The sequence below is a fragment of the Phallusia mammillata genome, chromosome 8 (genome assembly GCF_965637545.1).
Source record: "Phallusia mammillata chromosome 8, kaPhaMamm4.hap1.1, whole genome shotgun sequence".
NCBI classification, from domain to species: Eukaryota; Metazoa; Chordata; class Ascidiacea; order Phlebobranchia; family Ascidiidae; genus Phallusia; species Phallusia mammillata.
In genome coordinates, this window is record NC_137259.1 from 19,483,594 (window position 1) to 19,509,681 (window position 26,088).

At 38.5% G+C, this 26,088-nt stretch overlaps 5 protein-coding genes across 6 annotated transcripts; all 5 read left to right on the forward strand.

Annotated features, from left to right (window-relative positions):
- The first annotated feature begins 27 nt into the window (after positions 1 to 27).
- LOC145204314 (NADH dehydrogenase [ubiquinone] 1 alpha subcomplex assembly factor 2-like) lies at positions 28 to 1,004 on the forward strand. Its single transcript, XM_080076807.1, has 2 exons — positions 28 to 84; positions 255 to 1,004. The coding sequence occupies exon 2, from the start codon at positions 279 to 281 to the stop codon at positions 693 to 695; it is 417 nt and encodes a 138-aa protein (XP_079932933.1). The 5' UTR covers positions 28 to 84; positions 255 to 278; the 3' UTR covers positions 696 to 1,004.
- LOC145204311 (transmembrane protein 41A-A-like) lies at positions 1,005 to 1,987 on the forward strand. Its single transcript, XM_080076805.1, has one exon. The coding sequence runs from the start codon at positions 1,025 to 1,027 to the stop codon at positions 1,748 to 1,750; it is 726 nt and encodes a 241-aa protein (XP_079932931.1). The 5' UTR covers positions 1,005 to 1,024; the 3' UTR covers positions 1,751 to 1,987.
- Positions 1,988 to 1,992: 5 nt separating this feature from the next.
- Positions 1,993 to 8,706, forward strand: LOC145204309 (NADPH-dependent diflavin oxidoreductase 1-like). Its single transcript, XM_080076803.1, has 15 exons — positions 1,993 to 2,263; positions 2,407 to 2,477; positions 2,764 to 2,878; positions 3,119 to 3,230; positions 3,409 to 3,553; positions 3,887 to 4,014; positions 4,344 to 4,440; positions 4,510 to 4,586; positions 4,800 to 4,917; positions 6,393 to 6,528; positions 7,032 to 7,176; positions 7,614 to 7,753; positions 7,854 to 8,059; positions 8,249 to 8,450; positions 8,512 to 8,706. Exons 2-15 carry the CDS (start codon positions 2,459 to 2,461, stop codon positions 8,654 to 8,656), a joined length of 1,785 nt encoding a protein of 594 aa, XP_079932929.1. The 5' UTR covers positions 1,993 to 2,263; positions 2,407 to 2,458; the 3' UTR covers positions 8,657 to 8,706.
- A 1,770-nt stretch (positions 8,707 to 10,476) lies between these two features.
- LOC145204154 (LIM/homeobox protein Lhx9-like) lies at positions 10,477 to 17,553 on the forward strand. 2 transcript variants are annotated; one of them, XM_080076604.1, is made up of 7 exons: positions 10,477 to 12,427; positions 12,484 to 12,620; positions 12,943 to 13,121; positions 13,552 to 13,744; positions 13,988 to 14,108; positions 16,587 to 16,774; positions 16,856 to 17,553. In XM_080076604.1, the coding sequence occupies exons 2-7, from the start codon at positions 12,507 to 12,509 to the stop codon at positions 17,219 to 17,221; spliced, it is 1,161 nt and encodes a 386-aa protein (XP_079932730.1). In that variant the 5' UTR covers positions 10,477 to 12,427; positions 12,484 to 12,506; the 3' UTR covers positions 17,222 to 17,553. The 2 variants fall into 2 exon arrangements, with proteins under 2 accessions (XP_079932730.1, XP_079932731.1); XM_080076605.1 differs by having other exon boundaries at positions 10,477 to 12,415.
- A 332-nt stretch (positions 17,554 to 17,885) lies between these two features.
- Positions 17,886 to 26,071, forward strand: LOC145204152 (5-hydroxytryptamine receptor 2B-like). Its single transcript, XM_080076602.1, has 10 exons — positions 17,886 to 19,072; positions 19,524 to 19,832; positions 20,348 to 20,630; positions 21,280 to 21,374; positions 22,489 to 22,651; positions 23,419 to 23,556; positions 23,705 to 23,813; positions 24,277 to 24,403; positions 24,714 to 24,870; positions 25,230 to 26,071. The coding sequence occupies exons 2-10, from the start codon at positions 19,565 to 19,567 to the stop codon at positions 25,402 to 25,404; spliced, it is 1,515 nt and encodes a 504-aa protein (XP_079932728.1). The 5' UTR covers positions 17,886 to 19,072; positions 19,524 to 19,564; the 3' UTR covers positions 25,405 to 26,071.
- Positions 26,072 to 26,088: the final 17 nt, after the last annotated feature.

Genomic DNA, 26,088 nt, shown 5'->3' on the forward strand with positions numbered 1-26,088 from the left:
TTTTCTTTGGTGATTTTTGTTCTTGGTTGCGAATTTACATGCGTGTATTTGTGTGTTAGTAGTAGCTTAAGGTTGAAATAAACGGTAAGTTTTATAACCAAGTATTGCTCATCCAGCAGTTAAGTTGTATGTTAGTTGTACAATTTGTATTTTATTTCAAGTTTGTGTTTTAGATTTGTAAGTAAAGCACTTGTGTTTCATTTGGAAAATATCAGTTGTGACAATTGAAATTGAGATTTATCTGATTTTGACAGGTAATGTCAAACTTTGGGTAAAACATGGCTTCTTTATTCAGAAGATCATTTCAAGTTGTATCTCGAGTTTTAAAACTTCAGCCAGAAAAACATTTTGTTGGAAAAGACTTTGATGGGAACAATTACTATGAGATTCCTCCGCAAAGATATTTTCTCGGACTTGCGCAACAATCGAAAGCCAAGCGTATTGCGATTCCACCTAGTGGCACAGAAACATCAATGACAACTTTTAAATTCACGAATGAATGGAATTCTTGGCTTCAACATAAACGAGATAATCCTCCAACTTGGGAAGAAATTCAAGCAAATGAAATAAAACGTGCGACTATTCAACACAGAGCAGAAAATCTGCAAGTTCCAAAACCGAAAGTTCAAGAAAAAACTAAAACACCTGAAAAAGATGAAGAGCAAACAGTTGAATCATGGACAGACCAAAAATAGTTATTATTTTGTCCGTTAATTTGGATTTCATTTTGTTTTTTCGCAACTAGATATTTTTTCTTGTTGTTTACAACATGTTTTGGTGTGGTGGTTTACTTCACTGCTAAAGTTTATTGTTGTTTGATAAAAGTTATAATGTTGTTTCAAAAAGCTAATTTAGCAAAATGTTGAAAGCCAAAAAATGTTTTTTTATCAAAGTTGCAACTGTTTGCTTTACAATGTACTGAAATTAACTCTCTTTACTGTTCACCTTAAATTATTTTTTCATACAAAACTGTTGAAACTTTGTTCCTTTAATTTTTTTACCAGGTCAACACTGAGTAAGGATAATGAAAGCTGTACATTCTGTGTTAAGTCTGCTGGGAATATTTGGTATTTTTACAACATGGCTCTATTTCCTGAGTCAACAGTTCGATTCAAATAATGTTGAAATCCATTTTCCAAAAGACCTTGAAGATTTAAAGAACTTATCAGCTTCGTTGAGACAACATCAGCAAGATAATTTTGCCTTGGTTTTCCTTCTATTTTGTTCAGCTTATATTTACAAACAAACTTTTGCCATCCCTGGGTCAGTTTTCATGAACATTTTAGCTGGTGCTCTTCTGGGAACGTGGATAGCATTTCCATTGGTTTGCATTTTAACAGCAATGGGAGCAAGCTGTTGTTTTCTTCTGTCAAAGACATTCGGTCGGGATCTTCTCTTGCAAAGATTTTCAGATCGAATTTTAGCATGGCAAAATAAGTTACAAGAAAACCACAGTCGACTTTTTTTCTTCCTTTTATCCGTGAGATTATTTCCTGCAAGTCCGAACTGGTTTTTGAACATGACATCACCGATTGTTGGTGTTCCTATAAAGTTGTTTTTTATTTCTGTTTTATTTGGTTTGATGCCTTACAACTTTATTTGTGTACAAACTGGCTCCGTTCTGTCATCGATTAATTCCTTGGATGATATTTTTTCCACCACCATGTTTCTCAGCATGTTACTCGTGGCTGCTGCCGTATTTTTACCGGGAATTTTGATGGGCAAAATCAGTAGAAAACATGAAAACTAAACACTTGCATTCGCTTACACTTTTACCCCGTGCAATAATTATCTAGCCAAGAAAATATTTTACTTTATGTTACACCTTGTTGACAAACAAACTGTTTTACTCAATTGACTTTCAGAGTTTACTGCATTTTTTAATGTTGTGTAGATGATTTACCCATATACTATTTGTTGTTTATAAATAGAGATCATGTATTTATTTGAGTTTTTCTTCAATTGTTTCCTTAATTGTTTTACCAGATGTTTCTTCTACCAAATGTTTTGTAGCAGTAGATTCCATGTGTTTAAGATTTTTAAACAAACTAACTTCTCTACGAAACTTTCGAAACATGGATTAACAATTGATCACAAAACTTACTCGCAACTTTCGCAAACTCAGCAGGAAATAGTGAAGAGACATCGTGAAGCTGCCGATTGTAATCAACTCTTCTACATTGACCCAGAAACTGGTTATATGGTGTTTACGAGGGAAAAACATTTGCAGCGTAATAAGTGTTGTGGCTCTGCATGTAGACATGTAAGTTTCATGTTCATAATGTTGTTGTCGTTTTCATTGATATTTTTTTTAACCAGGAATTATAAACTGGCAAATTGTTTGAAAGTTTATGTAAGTTTGATGTTTACTTGTTTCCTGCATTTTTCTATATTTTTCTCTTGCAGTGTCCATTCGAACAAGTCAATGTGAAAGATCCAACTTTGAAAAAGAAGTTTAATGGATACTTTTATGAATAGTAAGTATAAATTTAATCAAAAAGCACAACTGCCAGAGTACTTGGAATACACCATGCATACACTTCAACAATTGCTGTTTCATAACTCTATTGACAACCTGTACTGATGATGAAAACAGCGATTGTTGAAACGGCTGCATGATGTATTCTATATACACAGGTTCTCTGGAAGTTGTTGATTAAAGTCTGTGTATAGTGTTTCTAATTATGTGTAAAGTTATTTAACTGCATATTTTCTGCAAAACGAACTTCTGAATCAGCAGTTTAAACCTGATTATTTTTGCAGACACGAACACCGATGATGACCGACATCGAGTTGTTGTTTTGTTTGGAAGTCAAACAGGAACAGCTGAGGAAACAAGCCTACGGTTGGCGATGCAATGTCGGGGTTCTGCTTTCAGGTAAAAATCATCGAAACTATACAATCACAGTATGCCAGGCCTATTAAAGGCATAATATAGCCAGCCACTATGCATTTAAACCAGCTGATTCGGTTATGTCCCCATCAAACCGCCTGGCGTACTGAGTGTGATGTGATCGCTGGTCTGCATAGACACTGATCCTAGTTATGAATTTATGTTCATCTTATCATCAAAACTTGTTGTGGTTTTGGATTAAAACACTTCCTTGCTTTCCAACAGATGTCATGTCTCACCTCTCGATGCTTACGACATTAAAAACTTGGTCAACGAAAAGATTTTAATTTTTGTTTGTGCCACTACCGGTCAAGGGGAACCCCCTGATAACATGAAGGTAAAATTGGAATTTTCACAGAAACAAAATTCTTGTTTGGGAAAAAAAATTGTGGTCTGAAAGAATAAATTGCTTGTTCAATCAACCTATGCATTACATCTGTGTTCTTTGCTCCTTTAAGTTAGAACTATTCAAAATGAAAACTTAAGGTAATGTTTGGTTGTGTGGAATTTTGCAGAGATTCTGGAAGTTTATTATGAGAAAGAATCTTCCAAGTTCAAGTTTGGATGACGTTAAGTTTGCTGTTCTCGGTTTAGGGGATTCCTCATATGCAAAGTTTAATTTTATTGCAAAAAAACTCCACAGAAGATTGGAGATGTTAGGTGGGGAATTTGTAGAAAATCCCAGTAAACAAAAATGCAATAAAGTGTAACAGCACTTTTGATCGTGATTTTCAGCTTTTTTGTGAAAACATGAATTCCTTGTTATCCTGCTTTTAGTAAATAAAAATCATCAGTGTTGATGACACCATTACTTTCTTTATGCAGGAATCATTTGTATTTAATTAAAAAAAAGTTAAGCGAGTATCATTGTTATTTATTGAAATTAAAGCAGTTATAAACCCTAGCTTGTGTTTCCGTGTACACCACAAATTTAATGTGCCAATGTTAGTCTTTAAACTTTTGTACAGTTTCAGCACCGATTTTAAACCACAGGTGGTCGACCACTGATCGAAGTCGGACTCGCTGACGACCAGCACGAATGGGGGAGCGATGCTGTCATCGACAAATGGGTGATGAAATTATGGGGAACTTTATTAAGGGACTTTCCCACTCCAGCTGGGGTAAGAGACAAAGACATTTTAATTAATTCTGCAAAGTATAAATTGCTTGGCACACTTTTTACATTTACTTGGATAAGAGACAATGAGATTTTAATTATAAATTGTTAATTGCTGAAAATGTATTTTTTACAATAATATTATGTTTATTAGTGGCATTATGAACAAAACATCATCGTTACCAAAACCAGGAAGTCCCTATGTTTTGATGTAACAATTTGTTGTTGTTTTGTAAACTGGTTGGCCTCAATTGTTAGAGAACGCATAGGATGTGTAAACCAAACTTTATTATTTTCACAAGTTGTGTAAAATTGATTTCATTAAATTTCCAGAAATCCAGTCCCCTTGGCAACTCTCTGCCGCCACCTGGTTACCATGTTGCAACTTATAAAAAGGAAAACAATCAAAAAATTCGTGAACAAGAATTTGGTAAATTGATGTTTGTAAAAATGACTGCGTAACAAAACAAGTGCAGATAAAATTTTGTTGTACTTCAAGGAACATTTGATGAAAAACATCCTTTCGAAGCTAAGTTGATAGAAAATAGGAGGGTCACTTCAGAAGGGCATTTTCAGGTAACTTAGTTGCTTGCGAACAATTTTCTTTTGAAGTTATCAGTTAAAAATATCCAGTTCAATATCGTGAGTTCCTGTTTCAACTTTTTTCAAATTATTTAATTACATTTCAGGACAGTTAACTTGGTTGTGTGTGAAAATTTTCTCATGAAGTCATCAGTTGAAAATCACGAGTTTTTGTTTCAACTTGAGATTTTTTTGTTTGCATTTCAGGACACTCGCTTGATTTCTTTCGATATTTCTTCGGCCCAAAGCGATCTTGTTTACCAACCCGGAGATGTTGTGATGATTAAACCTCAAAATTTGGAAGAAAATGTCAAAGAATTTTTGGGTAAATATTCACATTTTTTATGTTGTATCTGAACCTAGTAATATCCGCTTTTGGCATTGATATTTCATGGGTAAAAATCGCCTGTTTGTTTGGTTGTATTAAACCAGTGGTTCCCAACCTGTGGTACGGTACCATTGTTACAACTGAGCTTTTTAGGTGGTCTCACAAGTAGCTTTCTGCTATACTTAAACTAAGTCAGATCGGAAAATGCAATTTATCTGACCTAACTAATCAGTTCTGGTTTAGGGGAAAACCAGTGGTAGGATTCGAAAGAAAGACGGTTTATAGCAGGCCTGTCAAACTCGCGGCCTGCGGGCCGCATGCGGCCCACGAAGCCCTCCAATGCGGCCCACGAACAGTCAACAACAATTGTAGTATTTTGTCAGACTTTTATCTAATTACACTAAATTTGTCTTACTTTTCAAGTTGAAAGCTATTATTTAAACTGACGTTTACCGAAACTTAATTTATACATACAAATTCATATGTTATGAATAGAAACGATAGTAATTGAACCGTTCCTTAAAGTTTCAGTCAAGGGTGTACAACCCGCGGCCGTACGACCACATTAAAATATATGTACTGGTAGGCGTGATGTAATTAAAACTCCTTTGCCAAAACTTTAGATTTTCAAACTGCCCTAAACAGATTTTGTGTTACTGAAAAGAGTATTACCAGCCTAGTAGCCATATGCGACAGACTTTTTGTAGGCGTATTGTGTGCAAACAATGCGAAAAACGGGTACAAAAAGCGTCACAATATAGATTATGACGTAATAATAGAGTTAAAACTGCGGGTCTTCACATTGTGGAGCTTAATCTGTACAATAAGTTGGAAATTAATCTGTGCGTTTTGGGCGTCAATAGATGGTATATATATACATGATATAAACCTTTTTCTTGTAATTTTTAAACAAAAACAGCAGATAATTGGCTGCCGTTGGTGAAATAAGGATCTGCAAAGCGGTCGTCGTAGCGAAAAGGTTGTTTAAGTGTATACAACTAGATTAAAAATCACATGCGGCCCACGGCATAATTCCCAAACTGCAATGTGGCCCGCGAACCCCACGAGTTTGACACCCCTGGTTTATAGAACCATCTCACAAAACTTTATGAGATCAGCGAACCGGTTAGCATTACTGGTTACTGTCAATGAACTGTTTGTAACAGAACCGGCTGAAAAATATGACTTTTGTAACAGAACCGGCTGAAAAATATGACTTTTGTGATAGAACCGGCTGACAAAAAATTGAATCCCACCATTGGGCAAAACATGTGTTTTGGTTTAGACATTCTTTATGAATTGCTAATCTTACTGGTTTCTGAAATATGCTAACCTGGTCAAAAAATGGTCTATTTATTGGTCTACCTATTCAAACTGGTTTTAGGTGGTACCCCATATTTGAGGTTGTGAACCACAGTATTAAATTCTATGTTAGTGTAAGAATTTGTTTGTAATAATACTCTCACTCATAGAAATCTTATCACTTGACCCTGACGACCTGTTGACCTTTGACCCAATTGAAGATGATGACATCACAATGGACCTTCCACGACCCGTCACGCTTCGACGATTAGCATCAGAATACTTGGATTTCATGTCAGTGCCGAGGTGACGTCACGGATTTGTTATTTCAAGTTTTTCTGGCAACAAATAACTTCGTATAACCGAGTATTGCTCCTCCAGCAGTTTTTCACATAAACAATCGACGTTTCGTCGTCCCATATACGAGACGCCTTCATTAGGATAACGGCATATTTTGCAAGATATGTCGAAACGTCCATTATTTCTAACAAAACTGGTTGATGAGCAATACTCGGTTATACATTATGCCTGGCAGCAATAGCTTATTCAATAACTTTGTGTTTGGTTAAGTTGGTGTATCAACGTTTTGAAAGGAATACACCTTAATCCAATTGCGTTAACTCCAAAGTACATCGAAAAATTCGAAATTCGAATTTTTTAATTTAACTAGGTTAGACCAATTGCAACACACACAAATCTTTTGTTGGAATTTCTTTGTGTTGAAAGCACTCGGACTTAAACCCATAACTTTCTGACAATTCATCGGTCCCAGTTTATTTATTTGTCGACGAATTTTGTTGCTTCTACAGACGAAGTTTTTTCCAACTTTTGTCGCATCTGGCCAAAGATGAAAATGAACGAGAGAAATTAATCGAGTTTGGCTCACCAGAGGGCACTGATGAGCGATACAGTTATGCGAACCGACCGAGGAGAACAATCCTTGAAGTTCTGCAGGTTGGTTGAGTTGAGTTTATTTCGCTTGGTGAAAGACAACATAGTAACACAATTGCACTAAAACAATCATCAAGTTGGAAATAGCCTTGCAACGTTAAAACGTTATGGGACGCAAAACAGTGAAGAGTACAATTGGTGGATAATGGCTGAACGCGATGCAGCTACACTGTATTACAAGGCGTTATGTGACTGGGGCTAACAAGAAAGTGAGGTTGGCGCATTGTGGGTAAACACGACTGGGGAGGGACGTTGTTGGAACCAGTTTAGGGCTCCCTACAAACTCGTGTGAGGGAAAGAGGGTGGGGTTCGACAGGGTAAGAAACGTTTGAACTTTAACACAATAAATCTTCTGCTGCGAGTCATCACAAAAATGTTGTTGACCGCCTGAAACAACTTTGTGGGTGAAAGATTCATTTTTGTTAATTTTTTTATTTAAGGATTTTCACCACACAGCCTCGGTGATTCCACTTAACCGAATCCTCGATGTCTTTCCTCTCATCCGACCTCGGGCTTTTTCTATTGCGTCATCACCTACTCGCCACAAGGGGGAGCTACATATTCTTGTGGCAGTCGTTAGGTTTGTGAGATGACTTGTGCTTTAACTTGTTGGTTTGTTACCGAGAAAAGAATCAATAATTGATTTTAACCCATACTAATTACAATTTTATTATTCCCAGATACAAAACCCGTTTGCACAAACCGAGGAGAGGTCTTTGTTCGACCTGGTTGTCAAGGTTACGTGAGGGGGAGACCGCCAAACTGTGGTTACGCTCTGGTGGGATCCGGTTTCCATGGGAACGACCTTGCGTGATGATTGGACCTGGAACCGGAATCGCTCCTTTTCGAAGTGCGGCGCACGAGCGGCACCAAGTGGGTGAAAGTGGTACGTGAACACTAGCGGCGCTATGTGCACCCATAATTGCTGTTTATATTTTGTTTCAAGAAGTAAAAATATTAACCAGTAATGTGAATAAAATCTAACTCCGTAACACAACTGTATATCACCACACATATACTGTATAACCTTGGTGTTCTTAACCTAGCTCTATTTAATTACGTCATATCGTTGTAGGTGACGTCATATTCTTTGGTTGCCGGAACGAATTAGGAGATTTTTACTTCCGGGATGAATGGGAGGAAATGAAAGTGCGCCTCCACGTGGCGTTCTCACGGGACCAGGAAGAGAAAATTTATGTTCAGCAAAAAATCGCCCAATGCGGAAGTGAATTGTGGGATTTGATTGACAGGAGGGGAGCTTATATTTACGTTGCAGGGTACATGACATGAGATCAGCTTATATATACGGATGTAACAAGTTTGTTTTTATTTTTTCAGAAACTCCAAGAACATGCCGGACCAAGTAAAAGAAGCATTTCTAGAGTTATTACGTAACAATGGAAATATGACGCCTGAGCAGGCAACTGATTACGTCACAAAACTGCAGCAATCGAAACGTTACCAACAAGAAACCTGGTCATGACGTAATCAATGTTGTCTGCAACTTTTAAGAAATATTTTGATCCGAACAAAGTTTGTCTTGTTTTTTGTTGTCGGGTTTTTCAGACAGTTTTGCGCGGAATTTTGCGGCCTTTTGTCGGCGGAGTTCTCTGTCTTTGACCGGAATACGTCATAATACAGATTTACGTAGATAATCCGCTCAGCAGGTGGTCGCCATAGCAACAAAAGAACGCGCGTGTGTTGCCTCAGTGCCGCGAGATTGTGACATCACAATCGAATGTGTATTTGTGATGTAACAATGTGTTTCCTGGATTTAGTTCCGACGAGTATTTTCACCTGTTTACCGGGTGCAGTGATGCGGAACGGATAAACACGTGACCTAATGCTTGATTTTGTTCAAAAATATTTCAAAGTCAGTTTTTCGCACGACGATAATCCGCTGTTTGCTACGTCACAATGCGCTTTATTTCACGGCTGAATGATTTCCCTGCTAAGCTTCCTACACAAACTTCGCATTCTTGTAGAAACACTTTCACATGAGCGGGAGGTTAAAGTTACGGACAGTGACAGTTTCAGTGAAAACATTTATCAGTGCAGGGTAAACATACGACAGCGGGTTGGGAGTAACATCTGGTTTGGACGGACGCGCATTTATTGTTCCCAGGTTCAACTTCGCCTGTCGCGTGGCAACCGAGTTTGTCGGAAGTGGTACAACTTTGTTTGAATTTACTTTTTTACATAAAAATTACGAAATTGCGGTCTGGAGTACACGCAATAATAGGATTTTAAACAAGAAAATACGTCAACCAGACGGGGAACGCATTTGTGATTGGGTGAAACTTATGGTTTGCAGAAGGTTGCAAATCACGTGATTTGTTGATTTTCGTTCGTCAGTTTATTTCTCCAAAGACTTGTTCTGATTCTTACGGGACGCTGTATTATGACGTAACAAGGAGGATCATTGTCGCGTGGCGATATTGATTTTTATGGATATTCGGGAATTTGAGGTGCTAATTAGAACCGAATAACCCCCAACGGAGATTTGGACAATATGGTGAAAAATAACTAACAAATAAAATTGAAGGTTGTTGCCGTTTCCTTCTGATATCTGCATTGCTCAAACAGAGTAATATTGGTTTAAATTATCAGGGACATTGGAAAGGAAAACAAAGTGATTGAGAATCTTGGGTTAAACTCGTCGAGACGAAGTGAAAACGTTTCAGCCACTTAACAATTAGCGGAAGACAATAGAATTCGAATAAAACCTGCCGCCCTCCCCCCACTTAACCGTCAGATAACACTTAACCCTCCCCTGTAACATTTGTATCTATTGCTCAGCTCTTTATTCAACAGACAAACTCAACAAAATGAGATAAATCGTTGAATTGTCGAAAGTCGATTCAGCCCGGGCATTTTCGTTCCACAAGCTGCTTGTAACAATTGAAAGTTTCTGGTGGAACAAAGGATCGCGATTGAGTCGCACTTGAGTCATTGTTGTGACTCCACTTGAGTGAGGGAATCAACTGAGGATCCTTTTCGAACTTTTTACCCCCTTTTATTTCGCGCCATATATTTAGTGTGTTTAATCAAGCGTGAAAGTACCCTTGTGACGGAACTATTAAGCCATTGTTCTCAATTTGTCGTCATAATGCTGGGATTTGTCGAGCAACAGAGAAAATCCACAGGTGGCGGGAAAGCTTTGTTGCGTCCCGGGATTAAAACGGAAATTCGTGTTTGCTCAAAAATATTACAAGTATTTCAAATTTCAATATTTTTGCTCTAAAATATTGCAACATTTTGATTTTTGGAATTAGATTTGCATAAAATTGTTTTTAACGCAAGTTTCTTTGTATCCGCCATTTTAATTATCGAGTCAATGAATTTAAGTCAAAGCGAACAAAAACGTTTTTCGACAAAACGCAAACTTTCAGTTAGCTTCTGTGGGTCAAAGGTCAGCGATGTTAAAAACATGAAACTTTTTAGATTTGTTGCCAAAATATTTCCTGCTTCTACTTTAAGCGGCGACTTCACTCTTCGCATTTTCACCGCGAATCTTTCAGCTGCTCCACGAAATGCTTCAGAGTTCGGTGTCGGAACCGCTGAGGTCACGGAGCCGCTGTAAAGTCGCGTTTCCCGAAAACAAACTCAACATTCGCGAAAAGCGCCAAACCCGAAGCGGCTGAAATATGACGCCATGTTGGCATGACAACCGACGCGCGAAGCATTTCTTGCGCTCAACCGTAAACCTCCTCCCCCCAGCCCTCCAACGCGTCGCGCGATTCAATAGTGACGTCATAATTGTAAAAAAAACGAGCGGAGGAATTTATTGAGACGCATAGAATTAAGCAGGGGGGAGCCGGCCCTGTACGCTATTCTATAATCCCGCTTATATTTGTCGCCGCTTGCAAGCCAACGCCGCCTGTCAATCAAACTCCAACCACCGTTTTTCCCCTTGGTTGTTGTCGGCCATATTTTGTTTCCAAACTCAGCTCAGCTCAGGTGCCACCAGATTTCGGTTTGAAATGTGCGAGAGAGGTTTGTGTGAAGGTTGCAGCGCAGCCACAGAAGCTGAAAGTGCTTGCGTTCAGGTTGTTTGTTTCAGTTCAACTTCAAGCTGAGGATGTATTTTAGTATTTTGTCGAGTTGAAGTGAGGACTGAGAATTACCTACTTTCGTACTTTCGTAATAAGGTACTGAATCACTGATGATGTCGCATAAGCGAAATATATTTGCCTTCAAACCACAAGAAAGGATAACTTTTAACTTCTAATAAATTTTCAATCAGTTCGTACTTCGACTTAAACACTTCTTGTCAAAACGTTTTCTCGGATTTTGTGGCGACGATTTTACCAGACCTTGATTAGAACATAAAGCTATAGTTTGTTTTGTTGGAACAGCTGATTAATGCAGAAAAGTTTGAACGAATTTAGAAAGTTCAAAACATTGCATTTTTTACTTATAGGTTTCGCTACGTCGGAAAATAATCAAAAATACCCACTTTAAATTTTGATAATTTTATTTGGCACTTTCAAGTTCAGATTTTAGGGTTACAACATTTTGTGCGAATTATTTCTAACCGGTATTAATGTTTGAGATAATAAAATTGATTTTCACTGATTACTTGAATTATTTCACTTTTACACAAGAAACCAGAAAACTTAGTTCCAAATGATTTAGCTAAAGCATTAGTTGAACCCACAGGCCGTTTACACATTTGCGTGAATGGGGTTAGGAGCTTAGGGGTAACTTACAGGGTACGGTGCCATAATGTTACCCCGGTTTGAAACCCGATATTAGCTGGGTTTGCTGGCGGCCGGTTCGGTAAAAGTTGCAGATTTCACAATACTGCGTCGAATTTATAGTTTTCATGTTTCAACTTTTTGCTTTGCATGGAGCACTACATACGGATCTGTTCATAAGTTTAATGATGAAACTGAAGTGTTATAAACGGGTGTAACTGATGTGGCCCTTCATATCACTAATGATGGCATGAGCATTTGCCGAAACGTTTGCACAAAAAAATGCTTTTACGTCTATTTGGGCCGTTAGTTCCATCATTAAACTTTTTGCTTGTTTTGTGAACATAAACTATGAGAGATTTCATTGATAAAAATTCAAGGTTGGGGCTTTTAATATTAGTGCAATTTTCAGGACATGTTGAAACGTCGACCTGTAGGTGATTCGCCTTTCGTCGTGTTACTATCAGCCACAATTTCAAACCTTACCCGGGTTTTCGATTTGAAAATGCCGCAGAGGCCTGTTTGAAATCCTGGGATCCCATGTACGGGTTTAGGTTAGGAATAAGTTAAATCAAAGTGTAAAGAGTTCTGGCATGTTTACTTTTTTCAGTTTATTGGATTTAAACTTTTATAATGGAAAATGGTGAATTTGACAATCCGCAAGTGGCCAATCAGGAGATGCCACGTCACTGCTTGTATGAAATGACGACTGCAGTCAACAACAACCAACAAAATCCACCAATTGATGTAAGTTGCAGAAATAGTATTTAGGAACACTATACACAAACTTAATTTAATTTAATCATAAACATAACTACCAAATAACTTGTGTACAAAGAATACATCATGCTGACGTTTGTTCGATAATTTGGTGCAATTCTACTTTATGTATTTCACTGTGTGTAACACCATATGCGCTTGTCCTGGTAAATATTACACGAAGTTGTAATTCAACAATTAAAACGATTTGATTTTATGTTAGTATTTATTCGAAACATTAAAAGTTTAAATGTACTTGTTGCAAATTTCTTGAAGTAATTTTTAATTTTATTTGATTTTTTTGTTTCAGAATTTTCCGGTCTGTTGCGGTTGCGGTCACGTGATCGACGATTCCGCTTTTCTATTGGTCGGATTTTCCCACTGGCACGTCACGTGTTTAAAGTGCTGCGCATGCGCAGTGCCGCTTGATGCAGCTCATTCCTGTTTTGTGAAAGATGGGAGAGTTTTCTGCAAAGAAGATTACGGCAGGTGAGGGGCGGTGGGTTTTGGAGTAATTTTGTGGGTCGGGTGTGAACTGGTGGGGTAAAGCCAGTGGTGGATTCAAATTCTTTGTCAGCCGGCTCTATCACAAAAGTCATATTTTTCAGCCGGTTTTGTTACAAAAGTCATATTTTTTAGCCGGTTCTGTTACAAAAGTCATGTTTTTTAGCCGGTTTTGTTACAAAAGTTATATTTTTTAGCCGGTTCTGTCACACAAGTCATATTTCTCAGTCGGTTCTGTTACAAAAAGTCCATTGACAGTAACCAGTAATGCTAACCGGTTCGCTGATCTCATAAAATTTCGTGAGACGGTTCTATAGAACCGGTGCGAACCGGCCGAATCTCACCACTGGGTAAAGGGGATGTTTTATAGTTTACTTTGTTATTATCACTATGACAACCGAGCAAATATTCTCAGGTTGTTTTCGATGCGTCCCTGCGCCCACTGCGGGATTTTCATCGAATCACATGAGTGGGTCATGAAAGTTCGTGATCACGTGTATCACGCCACCAAGCGGTGTTTCAGTTGCTCGGTGTGTCAGCGCCCTCTGGTGAGAGGAGAACGTTACGTCACAGATTCGAAAGGACTTATTTGTTTTTCGTGCGTCGATGTGAGTCGGTTTACAATTTGTAACCTATTTTTTTCTTAAACCTAATTTGCAAATTCTCAAATATTCCAGCTGTAATTTTTTAACATTAGAATTTTAAGGGATAAATTTGTGAGATCAAAATGGCTTCTTTGTTTTAAGCGAAACAACTTATTTAGTTCAATAAAAAAATTCATCGTTTCACATTTAGAAGTGATCCTTGTTTGATCAGAAGAAATGACCTTGAAAAGTTTTAACCTTTTTCAGATAGCAGGTGATTTCTATGGATCTATCCACAACAAAGTTGGAAGACCGAAAAAGAAAAAACTCAACGTGACGTCATCGCACTTGGACTCGATCTGTGGGATGACGATAAACTATGCGACTGGTGAGAGACTAAAGCGGGCGCGGTAGTTTAATCGGATAAAAGCTATAGGCGAGTCCCAACAAGATGCAAATACTTCTGAATTCAGATAACACAAAATTGTTGATCGAGATATATATCTTGCCTATATACAGGCATCGTCAGTCTCTAAAAACTGCAAACAAAAAGGTTAAGTGGAGAAGAACAGATTTAAAAGCAAAAAATAAATAAAATAATGAAAAACTAAAAACAAGCGGAATTAAACCACCTCAGGTTAGCTAACCAGACATCCTACTTTATTGAGAGGTTTTAGCTTAAACACGTTGAACAAGATATCCAGAGCAATTATCAACTAAACATGTTTGCATTGTCATTGAATACATTTTGTCGCGTAAACCGTCTTAGTTGAATAACAAGAGTTGTTTGTATTGAACGTACGCGCTTCAGGGTGATTTATGGCACAGTTTATGTGGTGGCGTAAAACTTGATACAATTTGACTTCGATTAAACAAGTGAACAAATCGCTGTAGCGAACTTGGTTTAACTTCGGGCCAACCTGTCAATCAACGAATATTTTTCCCACGTCCTCTTCTTGACCATCTTAAACCAACAAATCGAAGTGAAAAACTTTTGCACTGCGTCAATATTGACTGAACGCAGTCAACCGGAAAAGACACTCGCGCGGCGAAGTTTGAGAAGTTTTGGGGATTTTTTTTTCGGCAAAACTTGATTTTGCAAAACAAAGTTCGCAAGAAAAATAATTTAATTTTCGAAAATAATTAAGTCGTAATATATAAAATTGTTTCCAATTTAAAACCACCGAATATAACTGTCAAGTTTTATTGTTTTTTTTTAGGGCCTGAATATTAAGTTTAAACCAAAGCGCCACATTTATGCAATAAATATTAAAATTCGAAACCAACCAGTCACAATTTGTCCTCACACGTTTCGAATCGGTGAAAATATTTTTCTCCAATGTAGATTTGTATAAATTTTGTGGTTAACATCAAAGAGGAAATGTTGCAAAACTTTGCGGTTTTCGTTGTCACAAATTTTAACTCCCGCATTTTATCGATGCCAGTAGAAAGGAGGTTGCTAACTGAAAGACGTTGTTTCACATTAAACTTTCAGGTCGGATATAAATACTTTTTTATTTCGCCACAAAACTACTGGATTCACCCAGTTTAATCTAATCTAGTTTGTTTTGAACAAAAGTAACAATAATGTTTTTTAAAGTAATGTAATAAAAGTAAACATTTTTTTATTCACTTTTCTTGTGAATTTACAACTTAACGATGTGATATGAGGGCCACATCAGTTACACACAAACATGTGAGGTAAAAAACAAAATGCAATTGCGGATTTGGGGAAAGTCCCGAGTGTGGTTGAAACCCGAGCTATTGTCGCCATTTTGTGTGAGTGGAGTGTGGGGGGGGGGGGAGGAAGGCGCCATTGTCCATCATTCGAAAACAGATGTTTCGACGTCTGGCTCCGGTCTGCTGCTTCGAGGCTAAAACGCGCCACCTTTAATTGGAAGAGAAATGACCCTCCCCATTCAGCTGCCCGTGTTTTGACGTCTGTGGGCAGTTACCCCACTCCTCCCCCACTGACCACCCCACACACATGGGTTACGCTACTTGACCTCAACACAACTGACATGGGGCAACAAGTGTCAATCACTGAAACATTTTTGTCTTCCCCTCAACGTTTGTAGGTTTTCTTGTCAAAGTTTGTTATTTTGTTTACAAGTCCGTGTTTCCACATTTTTTCTTGTGGCACGGAATTTGTCTGTTGGAATTTGTTTTTAGAAATCCTTTACCCACGCATTTTAGTTACGTGTGAGTTTAGGGTTGGACACCTAGCGGTAAACGGCAAAGTTAAAAAAGTGATAATAACGAAATTGTAATAAATGAAAGCTACAACTCGATTTAAATGTAAACAGGATTTTTTTATGAGGTGTTATTGACAGTGCTTGTTAAAAGTTCTGGTTTGGGTATGAATTGTTACGCAACAATTGATTATGACGCATGAATGACGCGCAGGTGTTGTTCGATTTTTGTTGTCACAAAATCTGTCAATTAAATTTGATGAGTCACAAACCATAGAAATCAATACGAAACTACATAAAAATATTATTAATGTTTTTGTGCAAGAATGCGCATAACCACTTGCAAAATGTTAAACAGCGACGCGCCGTTAAACAAAATAATTGATGAAATATAAACGCAACGTAATTAAAGTATTTCCACTGTGCACTGTAGCGGCATCAAACACAATGCGTTAAATGCAGTGGTGCTATAGAACCGTCTCACTAAATTTTATGAGATCAGCGAACCAGTTAGCATTACTGGTTACTGTCAATGGACTTTTTGCAACAGAACCGGCTGAAAAATATGACTTTTGTGATAGAACCAGCTAAAAAAATTTGGATCCCACCATTGGTTAAATGCCTGAATTTTCTTTATGTTGGACATATTGGTATATCGCATTTTTTGTTTGTAGACGAAGTTTCACCACTGGGTGGCGGTAGTCCATCGTACCACCCTCCAAAGTCGAAGCGCATGCGCACAAGCTTCAAACACCACCAACTTCGATCAATGAAGGCTTATTTCAACCATAACCACAATCCCGATGCAAAAGATCTCAAGCAATTATCGCAAGAAACCGGACTCACTAAGAGAGTTCTACAGGTAATTACTTCTTAACTGGTGCAAATTGTTAAAACACATAAAACAATTAAACAAAAGCATCGTTCTTTTTGTCCCAATCAGGTTTGGTTCCAAAACGCGCGAGCAAAACATCGACGTAGTTGTGTTCAAGATGACAAGGACAAGTCAAAAGACGACGAAAAATTAAAAAAATCAAAATCCGAAACTACTGATGTTGAATCAACAAGCGTCGATGATTCTCCTAATTCTAGTTCGTTTATCTACGACACAAGCAGCCATTGTGACGAAATGTCACCCGAGGACGATTACCAGCAAAATTCCTTCACTGCTCAGGGAAATTACCTTCCTTACAACAATAAGCTATTCATGGGCTCTATGACGTCACTAACGAGCGCGGCATCGCCTACGTCACCAGTTTCGTCGGCCTTGGGTTCGGTGCAAGCTATTACGTCACCATGCAATATGTGACGGCATAAAGAAATGACATCATGTTTAATATGTTCCTATCATAGTTCGGATCGTATATTTACAGTGTTTATGTTTACCGTCCCATTTCAGTTTGTTTTTATTTTTTAATTCTTCGCATTTTCTAGGGTTTTCCCCTATTTTGTTGTTGTTTTTGCTGTTGTATTTCTGCAAAGCCATTTCCATATTTATACGTCTGTAATGTAACTGTATTTGTCCTTAGCTTGGTATTGTTAAAGTCATGAGAAATGTATTAAACTTGAAAGGAGTCTTTACAGTATCTCCCAACAAGCTATCCAGATAGAGAATTGGGTAAATAAAGAAGATTCCTATTATCCTACGCCTTCTGAGGTAACAATATTACGACACAAATACAATAAAGGTATCCATTGTAATGTGATATCACAATCGATTGTCACAAAGAGCATTGTGAGTTTCTCAACAGTTCGATGAATGAAGGCTTCCAGCTAAATCTGTGTTTGCCGTCTACAAACGATTTGCTACCGCCGGCATGCAAGCTGATAGGCTGGCTGTTTGGTCGAGGAATTAGCGTTGTATTTTGAGATAAGCAATCCAGGTTTTGCCGGAACAATTGTACAGTTGCAGCCTACTTAGTTAGGAAGGTAGTTGTCCATTTCACAGTGGATTACAAGCATAAGTTTACACACCAGTAAGACAGCTGTACAATCAGGTCTATTAGGCAGGCTAGCTGAGTATGCCTGAAACAGCCGTCGGCATTTATAACTGCAGGTGAACAGTATAATATTGCCTGACACGTTTGCAAGGGTTAACTAATTCTATTGATCTGGTGATAAAAAGTCACAGAGTTCACAAACAGGAACTGACCAGTCGTCACCCGCCCAAATAACGCAGTTGCTTCACGTTTGTACGCAGTCGATTATAGCTGGCCGGATGTGGAAGAACTCATACAGCTTAAGCTTCCCAGTAAACACAGCACAAAACCTCCACAACGAGCCTTTTTTGATTTGTTGCTGCAGTTCCATACGATGCCTGTGGACAGGTTGGATAGATTATGTTGCAATCAGATTTGAGTTTAGACTGTTTGCTGTTTGTATAGATTCTACCATGAACCTATAAATTTGAAGCCGTTATAAATCCTACCATAAACGTTACGACCGTATTGTTGGTTTGTCGCGATCCGTTTGGCCTTTTTGGCCATATGTGAAGTGGAATTTTGGAAAAATTGTCATTTAGTTTCGCACATGCAGTGGTAATTATTGGCCATTTTCTTGTCCCACGTCTCTTGTGTTGCAAACGTTGAACTGGTTTAACTTTGTAAACCACTGACCATATTTTCAAACAATTTGCCCGGCTTGTATAAGTCCTGAAAAGAAGGTTTAATTTATCACCACACTTAGCTGAACAGAACTGGGTCGTTAACCTGTTTCAGGCGAAATTTGTTGGGTCAAAAAAACAACAAACATACGTGACTGTAGGTTTGAATACGCGCTCAGTAATTTGTAGCGCGTTTGACAAAACCGTTTAGATCGTGATGTCACAGGAAACAGAGACAAGTCATTGTTACGCGATGCTTCCGTTTTAGCGCTGCTCGGTTTGTGTTTTGTGTTCGCGGCGCTTAGTTTGTGTTCAGTTCGGTTATATTTGTGCAGTTGCATCAACATATCAGCAATGTTGCGCGGAATGTTGTTTTAATGCGTCGTACCCTTCTATATATAGCTTCGCACAGGATGCAGAATGTTTTTCAATGCGTGTTGTGACGAAGCTCCCCTGCCAAGCTCACTTAGCCGTGTTTCTGTGTCAACGATGTTTATGTTTCAGAAATGTGATCGAACTATCAGTTATCGTCAGCATGTAGGCCACAGGAGAACATAGGTGAGATTTACGGGGTTTTAGTGTTGATTATTAAGTAACTGGTTGCAGTATATAATGTGTAGGTAAGAATTCTCGAAATACTGACAGTAATTTAGCGTCGAATTTGTTAAGGCGCAAGCTTATGGCTTAAAGGTGCATTCAGTGTTATTTACCCTGATGAAGGCGACCTGTATAGGATTTTAAAACGTCGGAATAAAACACATTTGCCAGAAATGCTCTATAAACTTGATATTATGCCTGGCAGCAATAGCTTACATATTCTTATGGCTTAAAGCTGTTTAAGTCTCATCATGTACACATAGGAAAATCTTTGTTGTTTATTCGAAAGTGCCTAACGCCCCTATCCTACCATAGAAACTGCCTAACGTCCCTATCTTCTGTCCTTTTTTAAAAGTTGGGTAAAATGTGTTTATGTGTTGTATCATCTCACATAAAATTGTTTTGTGTTCAGATGTTGCATGTGTAAAGTATTTACTAACTAAACCAGTAACCATGGATATATCAACAACCGCAAGAACCCAAGGATCAATAAACCCCAGGTTTTTCCCCGGTTTAAACCCTGAGATCCTATTCCGTACAACTGATGCGGCGAATACTTCGCACCCAGCCCAGGAATACCACCCATTATGTGCCCCCTACCCCCTATGTGACCCCATGGGTTGTGGTACGGGGTCCCCTATAGATTGTGGGGAATGTGACAAAGCTGGAGTTGGAATCGCGCTGGTCGGGATGTGTTTGTTGGCTCTTGTAATCGTCATATGTAAGTTACCACTTTAAACTTGAACGTTGGCTATATGTCACAAAATGATGATGTATCCAGTGGTGGGATTCAGCCGGTTCGCACCGATTCTATAGAACCGTTTCACGAAATTTTATGAGATCATTGTAACAAACAGAACCGGCTGAAAAATATGACTTTTGTGATAGAACCGGCTGACAAAAAATTCGAATCCCACCACTGCATACCTTCATACCATTGAAAACATAATTTTTAAAATGGGTTCAAGAGAAATACGAAAGAACACTAGGCCTGGTCATATGGTTTGTTCTTTTAACTGTTTTATTTAAACATACAATTGTCAGCCGGCTTAACCCTAAACATAACTATGGTAACTTTCACAAAATACGAGGCAGTTTAAAGTTTAAACAATCATTTGACCGGTATTATTATATTTTCAATCGCTCGCCTAAATGCTTCGTTGAACGTTTGCCCTATTGTCGCATTTTTTCAAATATTTGCAAACCGAATAATTTCTTATGACGCCACGTTACCAGGCAACCTGCTCGTGATAATGATCATCACTCGGACTCCGACCCTTCAGCGTCGCCATTGTTACATCAAGGTGTCCCTGGCAGTTGCGGATCTTCTGATCGGTCTCCTCGTCCTCCCATCTTCCATCTACAATCTCTCCACCACTCTCTATCTTCCGCCAACTCGCAACGTCACACCACGTGGCCTGATACAGACCAATCAGGTCGCGAGCGTGTTTTTCGGGACGGTTCTCATTGTTTCGCTCACAGCTTCGATTTACAACCTGCTTCTGCTCAGCTTGGATAGGTGCGTATAGTATACTGATGTGCGACAAATTATATGTTGTCTGAAATTTTACAAAGTTACTTTGCCCTCAAAATTTACCCATAGTACGCCAGGCCAGGATTTTTTTAAGGTTTGGTTTGGGTGACCGCTAAGTAGTTTTAAGAGACCGCAAGTGTTTCATTTAAATAACAAAAAATCCAAAGTCCAAATTTTGGGAAACCGCTGGAGAAGTTTGGGGGACCGTTTCGGTCCCCCAAAACACCTTAAAAAAACACTGCGCCAGGCTTATCGAGCACAGGTTAGATTTTTCTAGCTTGTGCCTTGCTGTATGTGAATGCTTGGGAGACCGCCTTGATTTCGGTATGACGCCTTCAATGGGCCTGGTGTACTGTGAATTATAAATGAGTGTGCCGTGATCGCTAGTCTGCAATCTACATAAAGGCTTCAGGGTTTTTCCGGTCATAAATTTGTGTTTATTCAAACTACGTTTAAAGATTATGATATTTTGTGTAACAACAAAAATTAAAATATGAATTTCTCAATTATGCACCCAAGAGCAGACCAGACTGTTAAATTGTGACGTCAGTGTAGCTAGTATGACGTCGACATACATTGTCTGTGAATTCAAACTACTTTACATTTGCATAAAGTGCTGACACAATTTTGGCAGGTTTCTTGCTGTGGCGAGACCGCTTCAAAACCGATCTGGAAAATATTTCTCCAGACAACGATTGAGCATCTGTATCGGGATCGTCTGGTTCATCGGTGAGTTGTAGCGCCCTCCAGTGAGCTTGTAGGATCGAGGTTTTGGTTTTCCCGCAAACCTCAGGTCGTGACGCAATCAGGGTTGAAACAAGGGACAGGAAAGTTTGAGTTACCTAACTTACCTTAAAATTATCTTAAAACCACCCGAACTTTTTTCCCTTCTCTAAATTGCTCATATTTTTTTTGATGGTTTGTTGCCTCGATATTAAACCAACCCTGACTAACAAGATAATGTCCATAAATAACAATGAATTGGAAGCAAGACTGCTGGAAAATTTTGCATACAGTGTCCTTTTAGCCTTTTATTTTGGTCCGCGTTTTGTTGCCCAGGTGAACAACTTGTATAGTGTTGGGATTGTTACGTCACACTAGCTAGCGCTCGGTTGTTATTGTCCTCATCTGTCCCAGCCGAGTTAAAAATAGCTGCGTACCAGGTAATATAGCTGCTTAGAACCTGTTGTAAAGGAAGTGTGTGCACGTATAGAAGCGTGTGTGACGTGCGTGCTGCAATTAATCAACGGGATGTAGAAGTGAACAAACAACAACAACATGACGATGTCACATACTTGGGTGTTTGCAAATACAAGTGGGGTTGAGGAAAGCCCACCTTGATGGCACATTTTCAGGTTTAAACCATCCAATTTATTTCATGTGAGCAAAATTTCCCACGCACAGAAATTTCCCTATATACAGCAAAGTTTTTTTCGGAGTGAGGGTCACTTTACTATGTGCATGACGTCATCTTTCCCCACCTAAATAACCGCTTTTAACCTACCTAAGTTATGTGATTGTTGTCATAACCACACTTTCATGCGACATTTGGTTGTTTGGGCTTCAGTCCTCTTCAACCTATTTCCCTCACGCTGTTTTAAAGTGCTTGGCTGTACGTTATCCACTTATCATACACATTGCTCATCACTTGCAGTTCTTACAGTTACGACTTTATTGCTGAACACATTTGCACCCACGTACCAAGATTGGAAAACGCTGGTTTAGCCAGAATTTGTTTTTGTTTTTCTGTTTTTTTTAGAATTATTCCTTTTTTTTTGGTTCTCCGATGTTTATTATTTATCTTCTTGTTTCTCTTATGACGTCAGTTTGCTTTTACTGTTAGGAATCCTTGTTTCGTCACTTCCGGCTATGATGTCACAAAGGTTCAGTTACGTCATGCACCCGACAACATTCTTCTACGTCATGACGACAGTTCCAAGTCACGTGGGTGAAAGTAGGGGGACCGGGCCCATCGCATTGTTTGCTCTCGTTGTCATGGGAATACCGTAAGTTCGTTTAAAATAAATTGTTTGGGAATAATTTGATATTGATGGAAAAATATAACTTACGTTTTTATTAGTGATGCGCCGAAGTTTCGGTTGGCGGAAACATTTTGGCCGAATACGCTGTTTTCCGATGTTTCGGTTTCTGCCCGAACTATTTTGAAAATTCGGCCGAAACCGAACTTTTTGATTGCATGGAATTAATACCTAAACTAGCATTTTCACCAATACGAAACGTCATAAATTGAACAATTGTGGTATCTATAAAATACGAGCCATGTTGTCTGCAAAATATTGCAAGTTTAGTAAAACTTCCAGAAGGTGTAAGTGATTTTGATTTGTCATAATTGAGTTTACCCGCATCAACAACACAAAGTTCAGTTGAAAACATTTATAGAAACAGGGATTTTTGGTTCGGCCTGATTCGGCCGAAATTATTCGGTTTCGGCCCGAACTTTTTTAGGCGGGTTCGGTGCATCACTAGTTTTTATACCAAATATACAAATTTTTCAAGTATACAAATTTTGTACACCGTATTTACTCGATTGTAAGCCGCATGTTGAGGTGTTAAAAAATAATATAAGCCGCCCTCGATTGTAAGCCGCACCAACGGCAGGTAAAAAACAGTATAAGTCGCGGCTTACAATCGAGTAAATACGGTTGTTTATTAAACACTGCATACAAAATCCAGTTTTTCACATTCGTAGAAGTGTTATTCACTTCAATGGATGCAGAATCCAACATTTTCTCAACATATTTGTGTCGTGCAGATATTTCCTGACCGTGACCTTTAACCTCGTGACCCTGACAATCACCTTGAGAAAGTTGGCGACCCGGGAAAGGTTGGGAAGCATGTCGGGAAGTTTGAGCAAATCAAAGCGGGCAAGAAAAACTGAGGAAGCAAAGAGGTACGTGACGCTCTAAAAAAAAGTTGTGAACTTTGTTGGATTTAACACCGAGTGATGAAACTTCAATTTTAAACTAGTTTCTGTCTACGCCAATATTGTCGAATTCGTTTAATGTTGAACTTAGATTCACCCTTTAAATCTTGCGTAGATTGAAAATGATTTTGGATTCTTGTCCCGAAATGAGTGAATCGAGTGGAACAAAAAGCGGCTGGTTTGCCAAGAAAGGTTGGAACTGGAATAATCACAATAACGACAAGGTAATGACTCTACTCATGCAAAAATTATGGTGACTCAAATCGTTTTTTTTTTTCGTGCGTTTCATATTGCGTGTTTACAGTCGGTTCAGTCTGTTAGGCTTTCAGTTGAGGAATGATTGTGCGTGTGGAGGAACTATTTACCCTTTCCAATTGTAGTCCCTTTTATTGCTCTTCGTAGACACTGAAGATGCTTTTTTGGCGAAATATATTTGTTCGTTATAACATCGTCAACTGGTTTTAACCTGGAAATAAACATTTACCAACTTGTGACTTAAATCTAACAATACTAAAACGAGTCCCGGAAAGACTCCTGTCGTGGGTTCGAATCCCACCGCAGGCTAGATTTTTCTAGCCTACACCTTGCCATATGGTGGTGAATGCTTGGTGACCGGCTGATTCGGTATGACGCCTTTAATGGGCCTGGCGTACTGTGAATACTAAAACGAATACGTATTTTCTACAGCGACCTGGCCGTCTTTCCCAGGACCGGTTGGAAAGCATGAACGCTTCCTTCACCAAAAACAAGAAACCTGTGAATCTCAACTACAGGGTGACAAGAATGATCATTTCAATGGTCGTCGCATTCACAGGTGAAAACTTGTACCAAAAAGTTTGGATCACAGAGACTGATCTAAATCTTAATGACAAATATAACGGGCCAAATAGACGTAAAAAGTGACATGCTTTATTAAGCGTTTAAACAGATCCGTGTATTCCAAAGTAATCTAAAGCTAATCCCAATGTTGGCCGTGATAAACGATTTTATATGTGTTGGCTGGTTTCAAAGGAAAGTTTCAAAAAAATATGACCACAATCTAACGCAGATAAATTGTTACCTTCAAGCTGTTTTGCTAAAACCCACTGATCTGTATCTCAATAAAATTCTTTGTTGGTTTTTAGTTTGCATCTGTCCATACGTTGTGGTGAACGGACTTATGGTTGATGGAAGTTTGAACTGCTCAAATGTTGGTGTTGTGTACAACGTTGTGTCTTATCTGGTGCTGATCAACAGTGTCATGAACTTCTGTATCTACAATCTATGGCACAGAGAATTCAGGTTTGAAATATATTTATATCAGGTTGTCAATAACACGATAAAACGGGTTCTAAATCAGCAGCAAAAAAACATTTCTAAGTCCAATCACACCGTTAAAACAATAGAAAGTCGATTAAATGTCCCCTCTCAACTACATTAGGAACACGATTTATAATGTGTGTGACGTCATAAACGTCTGACATACAACAACATACAATTTCTGTTTGTGGAATAATTGAGATTTAAACGCCACCAGCACAGTAAAATGTGTATGTGTCGTATGGTTTCACATCTTACAGCATCTCACCATGTTCATACAACCATGTTATAAATATTACAATTTACAACATTGAAATAAAACATGTTGAATTGATTTTCAGACACGAACTTGTAGCGGTGTTGACGTGTGCAGCCAGGCGAAACGAGAGGCGAAAATCGTCGAACGGATTCGGAGCATCCGGTTCCAGACAATGGCCGATTGTTCGAGACAGTGGGAAGCTTTCTGTTCCGTCACAATTATCATCCGGTGTATCCTCGTTTCAAGCCCACAAGTGAAGAGGTCGATGTTTTCTCTGTTGATAAACTTGGCACTTGAACTTGAAGCAGGATGTAGCGTGTGAAGGTTGAACAATCCATAAAATGGAAAGTGAATCCCACTTTGAACTTGGAATTGTTAAAACACCGACGAGAAATGGGACAGAATGAAAAGTTTTCGTAGCAATACAACAAGAGCCGCTCCGATCTATGATGATATTGTTGGTGTAGTTCAAAGAGTTATAGTTAATATTGTCATGGTACCGCTTCAATCTGAACCCGTTGTTTATTGCTCGTTATTCTTTTTGCACTGATTTATTGGTAAATTTTCGTGGTGTTATCTGTATTTGATCTAATGCCCTGGTTCCCATCGTGGATGTGTACCACACGACAGATGAACTTAAAATGTAAAATGGATGTTTAAAATAAAGTTTTTGGTACAGGAACTGCCTCTAATGCCTTTCATACTTTTCCACACATTTATTTCTGAACAATTTTATTCTTAAAACTCAGTTTTTGGTTCCAAATAAACAGCAGAACTCTTTGTTCAGTTTAAGTAAGGTTTTGGGCACAAAACAATGGGAAATATCTATGTATCTAATGTGTGTGTTTTCTAGTATGTTTGGTGTGAGCGTGTGTACGGTAAATGGAATGCACTTTTTGTAATAAACAAATGCAAATGTTACAACCCCTGGTGTTCCAACA